Below are 23,066 nucleotides of genomic sequence, written 5' to 3' on the forward strand. Positions count from 1 at the left end.
CACCTCAGCCTCCCAAAGTGCTGGGATTACAGGTGTAAGCCATCATGCCTGGCCCCTTATAATTTTATATGAATTTTAGAATCAACTGTCAACCGCTGCAAAAGAAAGGAGCCGACGTATGATAGGCATTGCGTTGAATCTATAAAGCAATTTTACAAAAGGAAACTTTTCCAGTTCATCGACCCCAGTAATACACATCCCTTACCTTTGTGCACCCTCAAACCCAACAGAAGCTACTTGGGCATTAGTTGCCTCTTGATAGAAAGGTATTCTACCTTTTCCAGTCTGCTTAATAATCTTATATTTATAAAGCAGTTTATAAATATGAAGTATGGTGTTAGAAGCCAATTCTTGGCTTACTCATTGGGTACCTAGTCATCTCATAAGAAAATCAATTTAACATACTCCACATGATGTATGTAAAAAGTATAATAATCCTTGAGTTTAAGTTTGGGTATGAGTTTTGCATATGTTACTACCTACAAATATGACTGTTATTAAAATGACCTTTTAAGAAACCTGGAAAGATTAGGCCAACCATCTGCCTGTCAATTGCACAGCCCAAGATTGTCAAGTACTATTGGCTATCAAACACAACTAACACAAGAATTTTTGCCAGTCTATTTAATTTATCACTATATGCTAAGCTATATATCACTTGGATCGTTTCTTTCCGTTTTGATTTAGGATTACATTTTAATTAAGAAAACATTTCTACCTTTAGAGGGCACTCATAACATACAGCACCTAGACATCCAAAATAAGCAGCTCTACCAGGAATAGAACATGAAAGATCTGTGGATAAGCTACTGATCCACAAAGCAGATAATCCTTTTGCTTTCATTAGTGTAACTTTCCGAGGAGGCTCCCCACAGACTCAGAGCCAGCCCAGCATTAACCAAACAAAGACAAACAGAGTGGATCCTGTGCTAATATTGGGAAAACCAGGCAACAGGACTCATTTGGGGCCTTTATTGTGAAAACATGCCCCAGCTTTCCCAAGATAACCAAGAGTGCCTCCAGAAACATTTCTTCAGGCCATCTATATGGACACAGTTTCTGCCCCTGTTTAGGGCTCAGAGATATAATGCAGACATTTACCAAATCACAGAAAATGAAGGAGACCCCAGGGCCATTCCTGATATCAAGGTAAGGTGATCTCCACAATCCATGATCCTTTCCTGTCAAGGGAAAGGGTTTACCAGAAAGAATATAAAACTATATGCAAGCTTTAGTGTCATTGCTCTCTTATCTTAATGTTTTTCCAAAAATGTTTTCAAACCAACCCCAAGGGAAATCTAGAACCTAGATGATAATTACCTGATCTATCTAGTTTTCTCCAATCTAAACAGATTCCCCTTACCAAAACAATTTGTTGTTTATTGCTTTTTTGTTTGTTTGTTTGTTCGTTTCAGGTGATAACATTCAACAAATCTAGACAGACTTTGTGGCTTTAAGTGTTAGCCCTTGGATGTCTTTCTCTGATATAAATATGATATCCCATATAATAATGAAAGAAAAATTGTAGACTGCTTTCTACAAAAAAAAATTCCTAGGGAAAACAATTAATAAAATAAGAACATAAGAACATTAAGGAGCTAAGGGATGTTTTTTCCAAATTAAAAGTTTCCTAAGGTGAATTTCTTAAGCTTGAGTTTCTATCAGTAGGTAATAACATTATTTCTCCAAAGAGTGACAATTTACCTGCTGGATGTTGTGTGTATCTTTGAAGAAAATACAGTTTGAGTCTGTAAATCCTCTTAGCTATTAACATTTCGTAAAAGGTTACTTGGTATAGAATATGGACATGTGTTAATGTCTAACAAGCAAGAGCACACTCAAAATTAAGTGTTGCAAAACTATAAAACTGTTCAAATACCTTAACACCAGAAAATTCACCTGTTCTTTTGCCATGGCTCATATCCTGATAATAATCATTATTTATTTGCAAACTCTTTATATAATTCTCTACGTCTGCCCTTTCTCCTAATGTTATTTTAACCATTTGGCACAAGTGGAGGGGAAAATAATAAAAATAAAAAGGGTCAACATAAAGGTTTTTTTTGTAAATATATACGGGCCTGTTCTTTTGAGCTTTCAGACGTATGTGAACAAATAACACATGAATTCCCACACCCCCTATTATCATCTAAGCACTAAGAGTTTAGCAAGCTGCAATGAAATGGGATGTAGTGGCCAAGAGTCCTGAATTAATGGACATCTTAATGTAGGCAACACATGCAAAAGATATTTCTAAAAGACAGAATGTGGAGGCTACTTTGAGGAAACAGACATCAAAAACAACAAATATACCCATTATGTGGTGCATATGTATGCTGTTGTATATGTATGTATGTATATGCACGCACACATACATATATATAATTTCAAAGTTCTAACTGTCTTGAGAAGGTATGCTCTAAGTGGAATCAAAGACAAATAAAATGCAAAAATATTTAAAAATCACTGTTACACCTTCCCATGGCATCCTGGAATCAACCATACACGCTGGTGCTGGGCAGCCTAACTTCTATCCTAACCTCACTAATCTGTTAACGGGTTCCAGTCTGTACAGCAACAGGTGAGGGTAGAAGGAAGCAATCCGGTTGGGATGCTACTGGCTCCTTCATTCAGTTTTTGCCTTTTGAAAAAAAATCTTTTTATATTGCATCTGAATACAGAAAGAGGAGACGTGCCTCTTTTAGCAAATGTAAGGATGGAAACACCGAACTCATTTTGAGTCTGCTGTTATCATTGAACCCTTACTAACTGCAAAAACCTTGGGCTAGGAGCCATAGGGAATAAAGAGAAAGAGCAAGATAAGCTCCCTCCTTTCTAGAGACTTACTGTATATTGAGAAAGACAAACATATAGCATATTATCAGCATGACTCATGTCAATAATGTAAGGTACCTACGTAATTATTGTACATTTTTTCAATCAGTAAGATATTAGGGGAGGAATATGATCACTCTGGGGTAAGACAATTGAAGAAGCCCAGTGTTAGAGTGAAAGCAGTGAAATCTAAGGTAGACGTGAAATAATGTCTAAGAACATACATATAGAGGCAGAAAGAGGGAACGTGGGCTAAAATGTATCTAGACATCAAGGGGTCAGTCAGAAATTCTCCAGAAATCCTCAACCTAAGCTTTACAGTTCCTGCAAAAATTACCCCCAAATAGATCATGGGCTTAAATGTACAACTACATGTAAAACTATAGAACTTTTAGGAAAAAAATGGGAGAAAATCTTTATGAGCTAGGGCTAGGTGAAGAGTACACAGACACCAAAAAATCATGATCCATGCAAGAAAAATAATCAATAAATAAGACTTCATTAGAATCTAAAAAACTTTTGCCCTGTCAAAGACTCTATTGAGAGGATAAAAGACAGCATACAGACAGCAGGAAAATACTTTCACCCCCATGTCTGCCAAACACCTTGAACCGAGAATAAAGAATTCTCAAAACTCAAGAGTAAAAGACAAACAGTCCAACAAGAATATGGGCAAAAGACATGAACAGGCATTTTACTGAAGAGAATATGCAGATGGCAAATAAATATATGAAAAGACAGTCAACATTGTTAGCCATTAGGGAGATGCAAATTAAAGTCACAGTGAAATATCACTACACACCCAGCAGAATGGGTAAAATGGAGAAAAAATAGTGGCTATAAAAATGGCTAGAATGGCTAAAATGACTAAAATTATGACAACACCAACTGCTGGAAAGGATACAGAGAAACTGAATCATTCATGCATTGCTGATAGGAATGTAAAATAGTACAAGCAATCTGGAAAACAATTTGGCAGTTTCTCATAAAATTGAAGATACAGCTACCATATGGTCTAGCAATTTCACTATTAGGCATTTATCCCAGAGAAATGAAAACCTACATTTACACCAACCCTGTATGCCAATGTCCACAGCTGCTTTATTTGTAATAGTCAAAAACCAGAAACAACCCAAAAGCCCTTCAAGGGATGAATGATTAAACAAACAGTGGTACATCCATACCGTGGAATCCCATGGAGCCACTAAAAGGAATGAACTACTGATACACAACACACTTGGGTAGACTTCAGGGACTGATGCTGAGCGGGGGAGAAAAAGCCAATTCCAAAAAGTCACACACTACATATATGTGTATGATTCTATATAAGCCACTCTTTTTTTTTCTTTGAGATGGAATCTTGCTCTGTTGCCCAGGCTGTAGTGCAGTGGGGTGATCTTGGCTCACTATAACCTCGGCTCACTATAACCTCTGCCTCCTGGGTTCAAGCGATTCTCTCACCTCTGCCTCCCGAGCAGCTAGGACTACAGGCATGCGCCGCCACACCCAGCTAATTTTTGTATTTTTAGTAGAGACAGGGTTTCACCATGTTGGCCAGGCTGGTCTTGAACTCCTGACCTCAAGTGATCTGCCCACCTCAGCCTTCCAAAGTGCTGGGGCTACAGGTGTGAGTCACTGTGCCCAGCCTATATAAGCCACTCTTGAAATAAAGTGATAGACATAGAGAACAGATTCGTGGTTGCCAAAGATTAGGGATTAGGTAGAGTGGTGGGTATAGCTACAAAGGGGTCACACTTTAAAGGGAGCCTGGTGGTGATGAACCAGTTCTGTGTCTTGACTGCAGCGGCAGTTATGCACATTACACATGTAATGTGCTAAAGTTGCATGAAACTATACACGTGCACACACAGAAATGAGTGAAATCTGAATAAGCTCTGTGAATGGTACCCTTTTCATTTCCTAGTTTTGATGTTCTTTAGTTAATGCAGTCTCCATTGAGGGAAAGTGGGTGATCAGTACACGGGACCACTCTGTACATTCTGTGTACGTGATTTCCTATGACTATAGCATTATTTCAAAATAAGCAATCTTAAAAAGCAAACCTCTAAAGGCAGGTTAAACTGACAATATGACATACAAATCGCCTACATTTATTGTGGTTATTCCAGTTTTTCTTTCCATTTGGCTCCTTGTGGTTAATAGCTTTGATGTGGTCTGACCTGTTTTAGAGATGAGAAAACAAGTTTGATTGGTTGCATATGTGAAGTCAGCGGAGAGGTGATTTGAACTTGGATTTTCTGACGCTGATTTCAATAAGTATTTGATAGCTTCTGACAGGGATTTAAAAAGTGGACTGTAGTTTCCTTGGCTTCAAGCCAGTCTTCTTAATAGTACTTTCTGTATGGTTTCTGCCCAAAATACTCCAACACAGACCACTAATTTACTACAAAATCCCATACATCTGCACTCACACTCTTGTCTTCATCGGATTATTTTTTATTTATTTTATTTTTATTTTTATTTATTTATTTTTTTTTTTGAGACTCAGTCTTGCTCCATCACCCAGGCTGGAGTGCAGTGACGCAATCTCAGCTGATTGCAACCTCCGCTTCCCAGGTACAAGTGATTCTCCTGCCTCAGCCTCCCAACTAGCTGGGACTAAAGATGCCCACCATCACCCCCAGCTACTTTTTTTTTGTATTTTTAGTACAGACAGGGTTTCACCATGTTGACTGGGCTGGTCACAAACTCCTGACCTCATGTGATCCATCTGCCTTGGCCTCCCAAAGTGCTGAGATTACAGGCGTGAGCCACCGTGCCCAGCTGATCAGATTTTTTTTTTCTTCCATCAGGATTTTTGTTTCCTTTCAGGGCAGGAATGCAAGCGGGAGGGCAGGTGAACTCTAGGCCAGCAGTTTTTCTAGACAATCAACATGAGGAAGAGAAAGCGTTACAGCTGCTCTAGTGAGAAGTCAACTCTGTCAATATATTTGTTTATGTGTGTGCATTCTTTCTCAAAAATAAACATGGTCAGAGCTTAGACAAGAGAGCTGTTTCCACAAGGTTATTTTTCAGCCCATTCCAAAGTCAATGCCCTTCTGAAAGTGTGGGCTTCTAAGTGCTCTGCTGTTCCAGACTTGTGATCCCTTGAGCAGCTGATCAAAGCACTTATTTTAAGACCTTATACACAGAAAGGAGAAAATAAATCTCAAGGCACCAAAGGGCAGCTACAAAGACAATGGAGCCTTGTGTGATGAAAATGATAGAGGAAAGAAGGAAAGAAAAACAGCTTAGTAAGAGAGCAATTATGCCTGTTGGCCAAATACCTTACCATTAGTGTATTCAGAAGACAGAATTATTCTGTCCTGCCTCCTTTTGTGAAAGAGTAAGTTCACTGAGAAGAATAAAGTTGTTTCTTATTTTCTTGAAGGCCCTCCGAAAATAATTCCATAGTAATTAGTTTAACACTTGAGATGTTCACAAACCTATTGAGGAAAAGTCTCATTTGGAAGTCAGCCATGCTTCTGTCTGTTGTGGCTAGCATGCATACGTTCAGTGGCCCTCTGGCATCTGCTGCAGGGTCTTCCCAAGTGAGGCCCAGGGGATATGGCTCCACAGGCCTGGGGCTCAGGGCCTTGGGTTCTCAGTGAGCAGTACTTACATGATCTTCCTTTGATGGAGACCATAAGGAAGACCTTGGGTATGATCTTTGGGAAAGTGAAAAATGTCTTCAATTATTCAGCCTCTAAGTTCACAGAACCCAGGACAATCCATGTGACATTAAGAACAAAACAAAGAGGGGTGGGGAGAAAGGGAAGATGTTGGTCAAAGGCCACAAAGTATCAGCGAGATTAGAGAAATAAATTTGAGTGATCTATTCTACAGTATGGTGACCGTAGTTAATACAGCTTGAGCATCCCTAACCTGAAAGTCCAAAATGCAAAATGCTCCAAAATCTGAAACTTAAGTGCAGATGTGACATTCAAAAGGAATGCTCATTGGAGCATTTCAGATTTGGATTTTTAGATTCGGGATGCTGAACCAGTAAACATAATGCAAATATTCCAAAAGCTGAAAAACATCTGAAATCCAAAACACCTCTGGTCCCAAACATTTTGTGTAAGGAATACTCAGCTTGTAATCGTGTATATTTCATATTTCAAAGTTGCGAAAAAGTAAATTTTTAACTGTCTCATTACAAAAAAAATAGATGAGGTGATGGTTATGTTAGCTTTATTTAAGGTTTCTACCATGTATACAAATATTAAAACATCACATTGTACCATAAATACATGCAATTATTATGTGTGAATTAAAAATAAAAATAAACAAAATAAAAATAAAAGTGTTTCAGCTTGTCATAAAAGGTACTTATCATCCCAGAGACTTTTCTTATATAGGTAACTTGGACAATCCCTTACATTAATTAAGCACCTAAGATACCAGCTAATGCCTTTCAAAGTAATAAATGAAATGGTGATCAATTTAAAAGCAAATGGTGGCCAGATGTGGTGGCTCACACCTGTAGTCCCAACATTTGGGATTACACTGGCAGCCGTCACCATACCATCCACTGGGCTCTAATCTAAACACCTACATACTCCACTTACAATTCTGATTGAGACTCTGAACAGGAAAAATGGAAAACCATTCTATCAATGAAACAGACTACTATCTCACTGTGGTAAGGCTCTCTGGCAGCAGGAGAGGTCATAAATAGAAAACTCAAGTGACTATAAATAAAAAGCAAAGCAGTCTTTATATCAGAAATGGATGTGTGTATATATATAAAATTAAATATATACACACACACATCCTTTTAAAAACTTATATATACACATACCTGAAAGAAAGCATAATGTGTATTTGTGCTTTTCAGATATACATTGGCTTGAAAAAAGTCAATGTAATATCACAAAGAGCCAGAGGTGGCATTGCTGAATAAAGAGAGGCAGGGAAGAGTGAAAAGGGTGATAACTGATTCACCCTGGAGGTTTTAGAAACAACTGAGACGCCCCCAAGCAAGGAAGGTGGAGAAGGGTCTCCCATGATCAGCTGGGGCAAGCTCAAAAGATTATTTGCCACGGTTAATGTGGCCCCATGTTTTTTAACCTGTAGGCCATGTCCAATGCCTCCTTAACTGTCTGAAAAATATCCAGCAATGGAACCGGGGTTATGTTTAAAAAAAAAAAAAAACTGCTGAGGGTGAGGCAGAGGAAGTGGGAAGTACTGAAAGTGTTTTCAAAAAAGACATGTGATCTTTGATTTGCCTTAAAATAATCCAGGGCGGGAGGGAAGTAGGAGTGTAAGAGATAATACAGAACTGGCAATATGTTGTTAATTATTGAAACTGGGTGATGGATATGAGGGTTCATGAAGATAGTCACTCAGTTTTTTTGTATTTTGAAAATTAACATAATACATTTATTTTTAAGAATCCCAAAGACTAGAGCTTACGATGTGCCTTTAAATTTAAATAACAAACTTTTCATCTTCTATTTATACACCACAGTGGGAGCTGTTGTGTATGCTACCTAGCAAACACTCAGTAATTGTGCACATCATCTTGACCTTTCAGGGGAATTTTTTTAAATGGAAAAAAAATCCCATATGAAAATCAAAGAAGCATACTGCAAAAATCCTGGCTAGCTTTAGTATACTGGTCTGTTTGTCTTTTCATTGATTTTACAACTCTCAGATTTTAAATGGTTTTAATGGTTAGGGAAAAATATATCTAGTATCATTTCCATTGTTCAAAAGGTCTCATAAAATCATGTTGGCTTCCCTGCTGAAATCAAGCCAGTCTTCACAAAGCCACAGAATCACTGCAAATGCTTTAGAAAATTTACATTAAAGTTTTACCCTCTTGCAAGATAAAGATGTGGATAAACTATACTGGGAACCTCAGGGAGTGTATTAGTCCTTTTTCATACTGCTGTGAAGAAATACCCAAGACTGGTTAATATATAAAGAAAAAGAGGTTTAATGGACTCACAGTTCCACACGGCTAAGGAGGCCTCACAATCATAGTGGAAGGCAAAGAAGGAACAAAGGCATGTCTTACATGGTGGCAGGCAAGAAAGCATGTGCAGGGGAACTGCCCTTTATAAAACCATCAGATCTCGTGTGACTTATTCACTATCATGAGAACAGCACGGGAAAAACCCACCCCCACTATTCAATTACCTCCCAATGGGTCCCTCCCACAGCACGTGGGGATTATGGGAGCTACAATTCAAGATGAGATTTGGGTGGGGACACAACCAAACCATATCAGGGAGTAAAACTGTTTTTCTAGGTTCTCTAGAAACCATTTAATTCCATTCTATGAGAAAAGGTGATCCAAATCAAGCTTGTGTCATTTAAGAGTTTATTTTAGAAACTTCTATAGAATGGTTTCACAGCTCCTGCATTTAAAATGACTGAAAAATGAAATTTTAAGATGAAGCAAATATGTTGAAAGGATAATAGTTTAAACTATATAGTGACAATTGGAATATATTCAAATATTCAAGAAAGAAACCCAAATCACAGGCTATGAAAGTAATTTGATTTGACATCAACTATGTAACCAAATATATTTTCCCATAAGACTACATTTGGCTTATATGATTTTGAATTCTCAACACTAAAAATTGTAAGGATTTATATTCAAGTGATAGATCACTCTAAGAACTTTTTATTCAAAATAAGGCTGGAAATGAACTAAAATATGGAAGACATTGTCTCACATCTTTGTAACTGTCTGTTCAAATTTCATGTGACTAGAAGACAAAAGGTAATGGCAAGGAAGCAGGAGACTAACAGCCCAGGAACCTCAGCCCAGGAATATGTGGAAGATGCTAGAAAGACAGTTTAACATCAGCAAACCGCCTCTAAGAGCTGTGGCTCCATGTTCTCATTCCAAATTCCTAGGAGAGAGGTTCCGGCCCAGTATACATGTGGTCTCTGTCTCAAGATCCATCAGCCTTGCTGGGTGCAGTGGGTCACACCTGTAATTGCAGCACTCTGGGAGGCCGAGACAGGCAGATCACTTGAGGTCAGGAGTTTGAGACCAGCCTGGCCAACATGGTGAAACCCCATCTCTACTAAAAAATACAAAAATTAGCCGGGTGTGGTGGCACATGCCTGTAATCCCAGCTATTCAGGAGGCTGAGGCAGGAGAATTGCCTGAACCCAGGAGGCAGAGGCTGCAGTCAGCCAAAATTGCACCACTGCACTCTAGCCTGGGCAACAGCGTGAGACCCTGTCTCAAAAAAAAAAAAAATCCATCAGTCCTAGCTGTTCTGTAGGTTGTAAGACAATCTTAAGGCATCGTCCAGCACATATTTTGGTTGATTGCAACTTTAAACCAGCTTATGGGGTTCCCAAATCAAGGATGGCACCTGAAGTAGACAGCCCTGATTTAGATATTTGAGGCCTGGCATATTTATATCTATCACCCACAAGCCTTGTAATCATGCCTCAGAGATAATTCTACACATCTTCTCTGTTTATCTCCTATTCCCACCACCAGACATTCTGAAAAGTATCTGTGGATGAGCCCCACAAAACTAAAGTCTAGAGTCAGCAGACCCTCAGCCCCTAGGGGACACAGGCCATGAAGTTCTTGTGTGACCCTCTGTCCTCTCTTGAGTCAAGCCAGTTGACCCAGTGTGGGTCATCAGATAACCACCCACACTGATACATGAGTATTTTTACCTGTAAGTTATCAACAAAATATGTAGACTGTGTGAAGTTGCATAAAAATAGTAGAATAAAATATGACCAAATGAAATGAATAAAACATTACTTGAAAGAAATGATCAAAGCAGTTGATATCACCAATGTCACACTGCATTTCTGAATTCTATCATAAATCTGCTCTCTCTGCTGCTGCGAGTTGTATTTAAGGCTTTCGTCTGTGACCATTTGCCCAAATATGTTCTGAAGGACATATTTTTGAAGTTTTCATTTGAAGAGAAAGTATTATTACCACCAACATCATCCCAAGAGGACATGCAGTTAATTTTACAGAGAGTTTTGTTGAAGAATGAGTTTGCTGGATTAAAAAGCAAGCTTATGATCAGCAAATAAAATCCAGGTACTATTGCTTCCTTTTTTCTGTTTTTGCCTTGTCTTAAAAATACCTGCACCTGATTATTTTTAACAACTTATTAGCATCATTAAGATCTGTAAGCTTCCCCTTTCCCAGAGCTGCAGTTTTGGAGAAGCCACACATCTCCCATCATTTGTTGGCCCATGGGGAGTCCAAGCTTTGGGGAGGCCAACCATTGCCCCACATTGCCCCGCATGGATTCTTTGCTACCCTGAAGATAAACAGAGTGAAGGTGAGGAGGATGTGAGGAACAGGAGGCAAAAGAGGGCCCTGCAGGCCCCTGGTCGTTAGCCTGGTCCAAACTAGAAGTTAAGAGAAGTTCGCCTCCCCTCTCTCTCACCCACCCCTCACCTTAGACTCTTCCGCAACATCCACAGACATACCCTAGGAACCTCATTCTCTCATTCCAGCCTAGTTTCTCCCTTTAATCAAAGAAATCAAAGTTCAAATTCATATGCATTTAGATGTAAATGAATTCATATATCACTCCTGCTCATGAAATCTACAGGGAACATTCATATTAGATCCACAAGAATGAACCTGAGTAGTGTAATTTGGACCATATAAAATCTGAGCAGGCGGGAAACTTGGGGTACAGGGCTACGTCCAGCCCCTCTTCAGAAGCCACACTCCAGTGTGATGCAAATCCCGCTGGCTTCTACTTCTGATCACAGAGAAGGTGCAGCGTTCCTTGGTTCCATCTTCACTTCAACACCTCCTCCTTTATAAAAAATTAGCTGGAGGGCGAGGCATGGTGGCTCATCCCTGTAATGCCAGCAGTTTAGAAGGCCAGTAGTTTGGGGCTAGCCTGGACAACAAAGGAGATCCTGTCTCCACAAGAAAATTGAAAAATTAGCTGGGTGAGTGGCACATGCCCCTCAGTCCCGGCTACTCAGGAGGCTGAGGCATGAGGATTGCTGAGCCCAGGAGTTAGAGACTGCAGTGAGCTATGATCATGCCACTACACTCCAGCCTCAGTGACAGAGTGAGACCCTATCTCTAAAAAGAAAAGAAAATCTCCTCCTTTTCTAAGCAGTTTTGGCCAAAAGCCAGGTTATAATTCTGCTTGGTTTATCCGTTGGAAATGGGCTGGGTTTTTAGATACATTAAATCACAAGGGGAGGGGGAAATGAATGCCTTTGGGTTTTAGGAAATCAGGAACCAGAGAGCTCATGACATTTTCTTTTCTTTTCTTTTCTTTTCTTTCTTTTTTTTTTTTTCCTGAGATGGAGTTTCGCTCTTGTAGCTCAGGCTGGAGTACAATGGCGCGATCTCAGCTTACTGCAACCTCTGCCTCCCGGTTCAAGCGATTCTCCTGCCTCAGTCTCCCGAGTAGCTGGAACTACAGGCATGTGCCACCATGCCTGGCTAATTTTGTATTTTTAGTAGAGACGGGGTTTCTCCATGTTGGTCAGGCTGGTCTCAAACTCCCGACCTCAGGTGATCCGCCCGCCTCAGCCTCCCAAAGTGTTGAGATTACAGGTGTGAGGCACCATGTCCGGCCATGACATTTTCAAATTCCTTCCCCCTGAGTCAAGATTCAGAGCTCATTGCTCGCTTCTTGGAATACAGCCCTCCACCTCACTCCCAGATGCAATAAGCATTCTCAGGGGCCCAAGAGCAAATGGGCTCTTCTTTGCGAATGCTTTTTAAAGGCAGGGAGTAGAACAATGGTGAATGGTGACATCTGGTGGAAATCCAAGCATTGCAGCACTTCGAACCAGCATGACTTGAGGCTCAGTTGTAACTAACTGAAGTCTGAGTACTTGAAGATGTCCTTTTTTACCAAGTGAAAAGCTCAGTGATATCACCGTTTTGGCTGGCACAGGTACAAACTGCCACCACGCAGGATGATGACATAAAGGGAAATGTCTTTGAAATGCCAAGAATTCGTTTTTGAATTCAGGTCTAAGTTGGATTTCATTCTCTGAGTCTTCATTTTATCTTTTTTTTTTTTTTTTTTTTTTTTTTTGAGGCAGAGTCTCACTTTATCACCCAAGCTGGAGTACGGTGGCACCATCTCGGCTCACTGCAACCTCTGCTTCCCGGGTTCAAGCGATTCTCCTGCCTCAGCCTCCCAAGTACCTGGGACTACAGGCGCCTGCCACCACACCCGGCTATATTTTTTTTTTGTATTTTTAGTAGAGACGGGGTTTCACCATGTTAGCCAGGATGGTCTCAATCTCCTGACCTCATGATCTGCCGTCCTCGGCCTCCCAAAGTGCTGGGATTACAGGCATGATGTTTTATCTTGTATAAAATCAAGACAATAATAATTCTCACATACAATTTGAATGGGTTGCTTTGAAAAAAATCAAATGAGACAAGACATGTAACAATGCTGGTAAACTATAAAGACATAGGCTTTTAAGAAAAACTCAGATACGGCTGAGCATGGTGACTCACTCCTGTAATCCCAGCAACACTTTAGGAGACCAAGGCAGGTGGATCACTTGAGGTCGGTCAGGAGTTGAAGACCAGCCTGGATAACATGGTGAAACCCCATCTCTACAAAAATCCAAAAAAAATTAGATGGGCATGATGGCAGGTGCCTGTAATCCCAGCTACTCAGGAGGCTGAGGCAGGAGAATCGCTTGAACCCAGGAGTCTGAGGTTGCAACGAGCTGAGATTGCACCATTGCACTCCAGCCTGGCAACAGAGCAAGACTTCATTTCAAAAAAAAAACTAAGATACTTTGAGGTATTTTTATTTAAAGCCTGCATCAGTGGGTCCAGCTTTCCATTAGCCCTGTGCTGCCTCCTGGGAACCCCTTGGAACCCTATGGCCTGGGTTTGTAGCCAGTTTCTCCCACAACAGTTGTTAATCTAGTTATCTCCATCTGCAGATGGACCTTGCACCTACTGGGCACAAAGTAAGAGCCCAGTTAATATTGACTGGTCGGTTGATCAGTAGATATAGAAATGCATTATTTCCCTAATTTTTTTCCACTGTGTGGATGAAACAAGATTTCATCTGATTAAGGTCAGGGAGCATATGGTATTTCTTGATGCCTTCAAACTGAAATTGTTAAAATCTTTCTTCAGACAAATGTTTCATATGCCCCAAAAGAAATTAATGACAGTTAAGAATCCTGGAGGCCGGGCGCGGTGGCTCAAGCCTGTAATCCCAGCACTTTGGGAGGCCGAGACGGGCGGATCACGAGGTCAAGAGATCGAGACCATCCTGGCTAACACGGTGAAACCCCGTCTCTACTAAAAAATACAAAAAACTAGCCGGGCGCGGTGGCGGGCGTCTGTAGTCCCAGCTACTCGGGAGGCTGAGGCAGGAGAATGGCGTGAACCCGGGAGGCGGAGCTTGCAGTGAGCTGAGATCCGGCCACTGCACTCCAGCCTGGGCGGCAGAGCGAGACTCCGTCTCAAAAAAAAAAAAAAAAAAAAAAAGAATCCTGAATGGCCCCCAAAATGTTTCATTTCAAGGCAGTGCCAAACTCCAACTTCCCCAAGAAAAACATCCCTTTTAAAATGCCAAGCAAAACAGTCTAATTCAGTCGCGTCCAACTCAAAGAAATCAATGCCCGCTAACAAGTTCTCCCAGCAGCCGGGCCAGAGGAGGGAGAAAGCCTTAGAACGACAGGGCTCCACATGGCCTGAACGAGGCTCGCACAAAGCCCGGTTTATTAGGAACCACTGGAAAAGCTATAAAGCCCAGGCAGCCTTCCTGAGCCTGTCACAAATTGTCCACTTTGGAGAGAACAATGTCTTCCCTGTTCTTGCCATCTTGTTTGTTGATTTTCAGGCTCCATCAGTGTGAAATTGAGAGATCCGGCCCAGGTCCATGGGGACAAATGGGGTGGCCCTCTTGTGTCAGGCCTTCTCTGAACATCCATTTTAACAAACCTCATACCTTCAGGGTCTACTCATGCAATTGCTACAGTCTCTACCCCAGTTTCTCGCCTCTGTATCGATGAAGAGATGAGATGCATTGTTTGCAAATGTAAAACCACATCTATCAAAAAATATGTTTATTATAAAGGTGTTAGACATAACAGCATAATAAAATCTTATGTGCCCATTACCCAGCTTCAACAATTATCAACTCCAGATCATGTCATTTCGAAGTTCATTCATTTAGCAGATATTCATTCAGTACATGTTATATCTCAGTACTGCTTAGGTTTTTTTGTGAGGGTTTTTTGTTTTGTTTGTTTGTTTTTAAGACAGAGTTTGCCCTGTCACCCAGGCTGACATAGTGGCGTGATGTCGGCTCACCGTGACCTCTGCCTCCTGGGCTCGAGCTATTTTCTTGCCTCAGCCTCCCGAGTAGCTGAGATTACAGGTGTGTACCACCATGCCCAGCTAATTTTATCCATTTTTAGTGGAGACGGGCTTCACTATTTTGGCCAGGCTGGTCTTGAACTCCTGGCCTCAAGTGATCTACCCGCCTCAACATTCCAAAATACTGGATTACAGACATGAGCCATTGTACCTGGTTGACTGCACAGGGTTTTGAGACAGAGGTCTCAATATTGCAAAGTCTTGAGGCTCACAGAATTCAGAGCTTGATGGGAAAACAGACTATCACAATACAGAGCACACAGGCAACCCCAACGTGAGAGAGCTTCCTGAGGGAAATGGCATCTAAGCTAAGACTTGAAGGATAAATAGGAGAGGAGATTGCCCTGGGAGAGAAGAGGAGGAAACTGGAGAGGGGAGTGATTCAGGCAGAAGAAGCAGTTGACACAAAGTCCCAGGAATGAGAATGAACAAGGACATTTTAGGAAAGGAAGGAACATGAATGTGAATGGTGCTTTGAGTACCAAGGAATAGGTGACAGAAAGATGGGTAGACAGAGTACACATCAACAAATCGCAGAACGTCTTCTATGCCATGTAAAGTCACTTGAACTTCATCCTGCAGAGAAATGAGGAGCCCCTGTGAGGCTAAAAGGAAGGAAAGAACAGGACACACTTACTTTTTTTTTTTTTGAGTCTTCCTCTGTCACCCAGGCTAGAGTGCAGTGGCGCAATCTCAGCTCACTGCAACCTCTGCCTCTCAGGTTCAAGCGGTTCTCCTGCCTCAGCCTCCCGAGTAGCTAGGATTACAGGCACCCGCCATCACATGCCTGGCTAATTTTTGTATTTTTAGTAGAGGCGGGGGTTTCACCATGTTGGCCAGACTGGTCTTGAACTTCTGACCTTAGGTGATCTGCCTGCCTTGGCCTCCCAAAGTTCTGGGATTACAGGCTTGAGCCACCGAGCCCAGCCTCACATTTATGTTTTAGAAAGATCCCTCATCTGTAAGGTGGGGAATGGAGTGGGGTGGACACAGGTGCCGTGTAGGTGCAAAGGCTGGAGCTGTTTAGGAGGCCACTGCAATTTAATTAAGAGAGCTGGGAAATAACCGAGGAGATGTTGAGAAGTACGTGCTTGGGAAGGCAGGTTGGCTCTGGAGCTCTCGCTGGGGATTATGCTCTGCTTCCTCTGTAAGGTGGAAGGTCTGGGGTTTGGGTGTGTGAGTGTCCTAAGAGAGGGCATTGGAGACTGATTATGTATCAGAGAATGGGCCGCATGCTGAACCCAGACGTAGGCTCGGCAAGAAGCCCCAGAGACCACCTTCACTAAGCGCCATGGCACAAACAAGGAAACTGAGGCCCAGGTGAGTACAGAGATGGATCCAAAGTCACAAGGGAAACTTGTGGTCAGGTCTTCCTCTCCTGACCCTTCCTCCACTGCTCTGTGCTTTAGCCAGCTGTCTCCCTTTATTTCACCAGTACCTCAGGAGAGTAGCAGAGCCTGGAAAAATGTGACAATTCAAATGGTGGCAGTGTGAAATTTATCTCTTATGCCACTCAAAGAAGAGAAGTTGTTTTCTTTAAAAAAAAAAATTATTCTGAGCAACAGCATCCCCTACATTTCACATGCTACATTTTTCATGCCTGCATTTGCTTCCACCAGCTCTTGGGATTTGGATGAGAAGGTTTTTCATTTCTCATGGTTACTAACATCCATCTTCAAAAAACCTTAGGATGAAATACTACAGTATGAACCTTGTTGACTTGTTTTACAGACTAACAATATTCTGGACTCCACAGACTTAATTTACCAAAAGTGTCTGGCATTACCTGAGGCAGATCCTGCTAATGTCTTCACTTTGGTGTGTATTCTTTACTATATAAAATGTCAGAGGGTCTGTCATTTCTAATGCCCTGTTGGCATCTAAAATACTGTTTCCAAATTTTCGGTAAATCCAACCATTATGGAAGTAGCATTCTTCTTTCTTTTTTTCTTTTCCCCAAGACAGGGTCTCAGATCACCAGTGCAGTGGTGTGATCCCAGCTCACTGCAGCCTAAACTTCCTGGGCTCAGGTGACCCTCCTATCTCAGTCTCCTGGATAAGCTGGGACTACAGGCACACACCACCACATCTGTCTAATTTTTTTGTATTTTTTGTAGAGCTGGGGTTTTGCCATGTTGCCCAGGCTGGTCTCGAACTCCTGTGCTCAAATAATCTGTCCACCTCAGCCTCCCAAAGTGCTGGGATTACAGACATGAGCCACCGTGCCTTGCCAAAGCTGTGTCATTCTTTTTACTATTTTTGTATTATTCAGGGAACTAATCAATTTACTAAGTGAAGAATTAGCAGCCATGTGACTAACTGAGCTAGTACCTACAGAATTCAAGTCAGTAATTCAACCTCCTGTGTAGGCTTGGAAATATGGAATTAGTAATTAGTCATTGAATTCCTATTATTTGCTGAGTGTGAGAGGATGACAAATTTAAATTTTGGTCTAAGACGATGAATGTGGTCAAAAGTACTTAATTACTCCTAGAAACTATCATAAATAGGCATTGGGAGAATATGAACCAACGATATCACTCTCATAGATTACAGTCATCAGCATCAGTTAACAATGACTGTCTCTTGGATATGGTAAGGTCAAGGAGCGTGACAGCCAGGAGGCGGGACTGGGGAGCCAGTTCTACTCCTTACTCGCGCTAACAGAAATCATCCTCACTGGTCTGCAGTTTACTCATCGAATAGCTGGGAGCAGGAGGGAGTAGTTATTGAAATAACGTTTATAGGAACATTTTATAAATGTTTATACCTCAGGGTAAGAAAAAGTCAACATTTTAATAATAAAGATAAGTATACAGAACATGTGTTTTTATAGGGTTCTACTATTCTCTAGGAATAATTTCTTTGGTAAAAATATACATATGTATGTCTATATTAGATATAGATATACCTACTGAATTTTTAAAATTGTAAACCTCCATGATAAGAAAATATTGTAGTTTGAACAGATGCATTTTTTTTTTTTTTTTTTTTTGAGATGGAGCTTCCCTCTGTTACCCAGGTTGAAGTGTAGTGGGGCAATCTCAACTCACCGCAACCCCCGCCTCCCAGGTTCGAGCGATTCTCCTGCCTCAGTCTCCCAAGTAGCTGGGATTACAGGTACACACCACCACGCCTGGCTAATTTCTGTATTTTTAGTATTTTTAGTAGAGACGGGGTTTCACCATGTTGGCCAGACTGGTCTTGAACTCCTGACCTCAGGTGATCTGCCTGCCTCAGCCTCCCAAAGTGCGGAGATTACAGGCATGAGCCACCATGCCTGGCAGCAAATGTAATTTTTATGGAGCTGAGGATCCTGGAAAAACATTCTAAAGCTTCAAAAATGAGTTTTAAATGTTTCTTTTCAATTTTCTGATATCAAATGTAATAACTCCTGTCCTGCTCTTTGGGGATATAGAATGCTACAGGAAAAGAAACAGGAGCTTTAGTTTATTTCATATTTGTTTTTCTTTTTAGTTAGTTAGCAAATATGAAAAGTGGGGAGAAAGCAGAGTTAGATCTTGGAATCTTAGGACTTTGGCACATGGACTCTTTGTATTCCTGTCATTTAAAACGTTGTTTAGTTAATTCACATTTATTTATTAGAACATTCAAAATTAAAACAGGGGCTGGGTGCGGTAGCTTCTGTCTGTAATCACAGCACTTTGGTAGGCTGAGGTGAGCAGATCACTTGAGGTCAGGAGTTCGAGACCAGCCTGGCCAACATGGTAAAACCCCGTCTCTACGAAAAATACAAAAATTAGCCAGGCATGCTGGCAGTTGCCTGTAGTCCCAACTACTCAGGAGGCTGAGGCAGGAGAATCGCTTGAACCTGGAAGTTGGAGGTTGCAGTGAGCCAAGATTGCGCCACTGCACTCCAGCCTAGGTGACAGCGCGAGAGAGACTCAGTCTCAACACAAACAAACAAACAAAAAACCAAAACAACACAAAATTAAAATAGCACAGCCTTACAGTTGTCAGGACCAGTAGGCTACACACACCAAGATAACATGGAAAGGCTTATTGATCACATATTGAGGCTCTCTGAGCAGAACAGGGCAGGACTCCAAGCAGGCCCAAAACTGGCAGAGAAAGGAGCATGGTTTGGGGTTCACGGTGGGACTGAGTGGAGGGTTCTCCTTTGCAAGGACCAGGACTTGCGTGGTTTGAACTTCCTGCAGGTGCTGCCCAAGGAGGGAGCACCGGCACTTTTGTGTCAGCTTGCCCAGATATCGGGCGGACGGAGGAGTAGGAGTGATGGTGACTAGAAGCTGCCAATGGCCAGACATTTAAAAAATTGATTCTGTATCACAGACTCTTTATTACAACAATGTGAAGAATAAAATATGTAGTCAGTCTCCATCCCGCCCTTTCCAACCACCATTCTCTCACCCAAGGCAACAACTCTTCACTTTTTTCAGCTCCTATGCTCTATACATCCTTACAGAGATAGTCTATGTATACACAGATGTATGTGTGTACACACACACACACCCCTCATTCCCTTTACAAGGAACAAAGAGTTAGACACCAGCTAGACTGGGGTTTGTTTATATTCCTTCAAACCTGCTCTGCTATTTTCTAGATAGGATTCGTTGGGCAAGATTTTTCACCTTTATGAGTTTCTGAAGTTTTTACAGTCTTCTGTAAAATGCATATGAGACTAATGCCTGCATGCATTGTTATTGTATGGAATAAATGATGCGTCTTTGGAACAGTATTAGGAACGTTATAGATGGTGTCCTTTTTATCTTGTTTTTCTTCAACTTCTTGAGCTGCACTTCATCAGCCTCATTTGAAATTTCCCCTTCCTTTGTTGACTCTGAAATACCAGGAATTTTCTAGGCTTTCCTCCTTGGCCTTTTTCTCATTTCACTTGACTCATTCTCCCTGGCTAAGCTTGACTGTGTCAGTGGCCTTGAGACAGCCTATGGACTGATGATTCCACTCAGCTGTGTCTCCTGAGGTCCACACAGAAGCTACAAATATCTGCTGAGCGTCGCGATATAAATGTCTAGCAGCACTTCAAAATTAGCAATATGGCCCAGGCGCGGTGGCTCATGCCTGTAATCCCAGCAAGCACTTCAGGAGGCCGAGTGGGTGGTTCACGAGCTCAGGAGTTCAAGACCAGCCTGGCCAAGATGGAGAAAATGTGTCTCTACTAAAACTACAAAAATTAGCCAGGCGTGGTGGCAGGAGCCTGTAATCCCAGCTACTCAGGAGGCTGAGACAGGAGAATTGCCTGAAACTGGGCGGCAGAGGTTGCAGTGAGCCGAGATCGCGCCACTGCACTCCAGCCTGGGTGACAGAGTGAGACTCCATCTCCTAAAAAAAAAAAAAAAAAAAAAAAAATTAGCAATATGTCTTCCCCTTTCCCCAGACTCTTTTTTTCCTGAGTTTTCTATCTCAGCAAATGGTTCCCTTTCGACCCAGAAACTTGGAGGTATAATTCTTGACCTTGCTCTTGTTCTCATTTCGAACCTCCAGTCAATCCTCAAATTTTGACCACATTACTCTGAATTATCTCTTGATCTGTTCACTTAGTTCCAACCCATTTAAAACTTTCCTGGATCAAGTCACAAGCATTTCTCAAAACATTACTGCAGGCCAAGCGCAGTGGGTCACACCTGTAATCCCAGCACTTTGGGAGGCCGAGGTGGGTGGATCACCTGAGATCAGGAGTTTGAGACCAGCCTGGCCAACACTGTGAAACCCTGTCTCTACTAAAAACACAAAAATTAGCTGGGCGTGGTGGCGGGCGCCTGTAATCCCAGCTACTTAGGAAGCTGAGGCAGGAGAATCGCTTGACCCTGAGAGGCGGAGGTTGCAATGAGTTGAGATCGTGCCACTGCACTCCAGCTTGGGTGACAGAGTGACAGTCCATCTCAAAAAAAATAAATAAATAAAATAAATATATATATATATTATTGCAACAGCTTGTCCCTGGTCTGCTTTCCAGTGATGCCTGCTTCTAAGTAACACTAGAGAACAGAGAGATCTTTCACAAACACACACATGATTGTGTTGACTTCCTGACAAAATGTTGTCAGGGGATACTCTTCTCCACCTAGATAGGGTTCAGACTCTTTAAATTGATTCAGTCTTCTCTCTCGGATTCTGTCCCTCTGTTTCCTGGTCTCTAGGGATCCTATCCAATTCCAGTAGGTTTAAATACCTTTGTATGCTAATACTTCCAAATTCACATCTCCTAGACTCCCACTCAGACCTCCCTACCTTAAGCCCAAGCCTCTTTTACATCAACCTGCCTGACATCTCCATTTGAATGACTCATAGCCATCTCAAAAATCTGTCTTTAGCAGGATTCTTGATTTTCCTCCCTAGTCCCCTCCGTTCAGTAAACCATTCAACTGCTCAAGTAAGAAAACACACTAGGAATTATCTTTGATTCTTTTTTTTTTTCTCAGCCTGCACTTACAATCCATCTGAAGTCCTGTTAATTCGATCTTTAAAACTTCTGCCAAACCTGTCCATTTATTTATGTTTTTATTTACATGACCTGTCCAAGTCATCATCATCTTTCTTATTCCTACCCTTGCCCCCTCCCCAATTCACTCCAATACAAAGCAGCCAAAGGAGTCTTTAAAGATATAAACTAGATATCTCTCTTGCTGAAAAACCTCTCAGTGATTTCCCATTGCTTTTAAAATAAAATCCAAAGTCCTTACCATGATTTGGTTGCCCTATTCAGACTATACGGACCCTTACTACCCTCCCATTCACCACACCATGATAGCAGGTCATGTTCTTTCTCATTCACGGAATCCCAAGCATCTAGGACAGTGCCTCCTACACAGGAGACACACAATGTTTGTTGAAAGAATGAGTAAGTGAGTGGCTTACAAGACCCTTCCTGGTCTGGTTTTTGTTTCTGCTGTTCTCTTTCTACTCCCCCATGTCACAATCTATGTTCCATCAAACGCTAGGAGCAGAATGAGACTAGGCAATATCTCTCTTACAAGCACTTTGAGTGGTGGCAGCAGAAATCAAGTGAGAGAACCCCAAGAGATAGCTGCAAACTCAATGACAGAATAAAGAGTAATTAACTGAGCCGCCCTTCCTCCCTGGATGGACTTCTTGGGCTCCTCTCAGCTCACATCTTGAGGGTTTTTTTAATTTAGTAAAATATAAATAACATAAAATTCACCATTTTAGGCATACAATTCAATGGCACTATCTATTTCCAGAACTCTTTTATCTTCCTGATGTAGTTCAGATGTTGTCTCCTCTAAATTTCACGTGGAATTGTAATCCCCAGTGTTGGAGGCATGATCTGGTGGGAGGCAATTGAGTCATGAGGGCAAATCCCTCATGGCTGGATGCTGTCCTCATGATAGTGAGTGAGTTATCAGGCGATCTGGTTGTTTAAAAATATGTGGTACCTCCCTCCTCTACTCTATTTCTTGCTCCCCCTCTTGCCATGTGACAGGCCTGCTCCCACTTCGCCATCCACCATGAGAAAAACCTCCCTTAGGCCTCCCCAAAAGCTGGACAGATGCCAGTGCCATGCTTCCTGTACTGCCTGCAGAACCATGAACCAATTAAATTGTTTTTCTTGATAAATGACCCAGTCTCAGGTATTTCTTTTTTTTTTTTTTTTTTTTTTTTTTGAGACGGAGTCTCGCTGTGTCACCCAGGCTGGAGTGCAGTGGCGCGATCTCGGCTCACTGCAAGCTCCGCCTCCCGGGTTTACGCCATTCTCCTGCCTCAGCCTCCGAGTAGCTGGGACTACAGGCGCCCGCCACCACGCCCGGCTAGTTTTTTTTTTTGTATTTTTAGTAGAGACGGGGTTTCACCATGTTAGCCAGGATGGTCTCGATCTCCTGACCTCGTGATCCACCCGCCTCGGCCTCCCTAA

At 41.8% G+C, this 23,066-nt stretch overlaps 1 protein-coding gene across 4 annotated transcripts in view; it reads left to right on the forward strand.

Annotated features, from left to right (window-relative positions):
- The first annotated feature begins 892 nt into the window (after positions 1–892).
- The window catches only part of RGS20 (regulator of G protein signaling 20), a 108,194-nt gene continuing 86,020 nt past the window's right edge, over positions 893–23,066 (forward strand). For 2 of the 4 annotated variants that reach the window (XM_025393414.1, XM_025393415.1), the window contains exon 1: positions 893–1,149. In XM_025393414.1, the coding sequence (XP_025249199.1) occupies positions 985–1,149 (165 nt within the window). In that variant the 5' untranslated portion in view covers positions 893–984. The remainder of the gene's footprint in view (positions 1,150–23,066) is intronic. The other 2 variants (XM_025393417.1, XM_025393418.1) reach the window with 1 other exon arrangement.

Source organism: Theropithecus gelada, chromosome 8, assembly GCF_003255815.1.
Source record: "Theropithecus gelada isolate Dixy chromosome 8, Tgel_1.0, whole genome shotgun sequence".
In the NCBI taxonomy this organism is placed as follows: domain Eukaryota; kingdom Metazoa; phylum Chordata; class Mammalia; order Primates; family Cercopithecidae; genus Theropithecus; species Theropithecus gelada.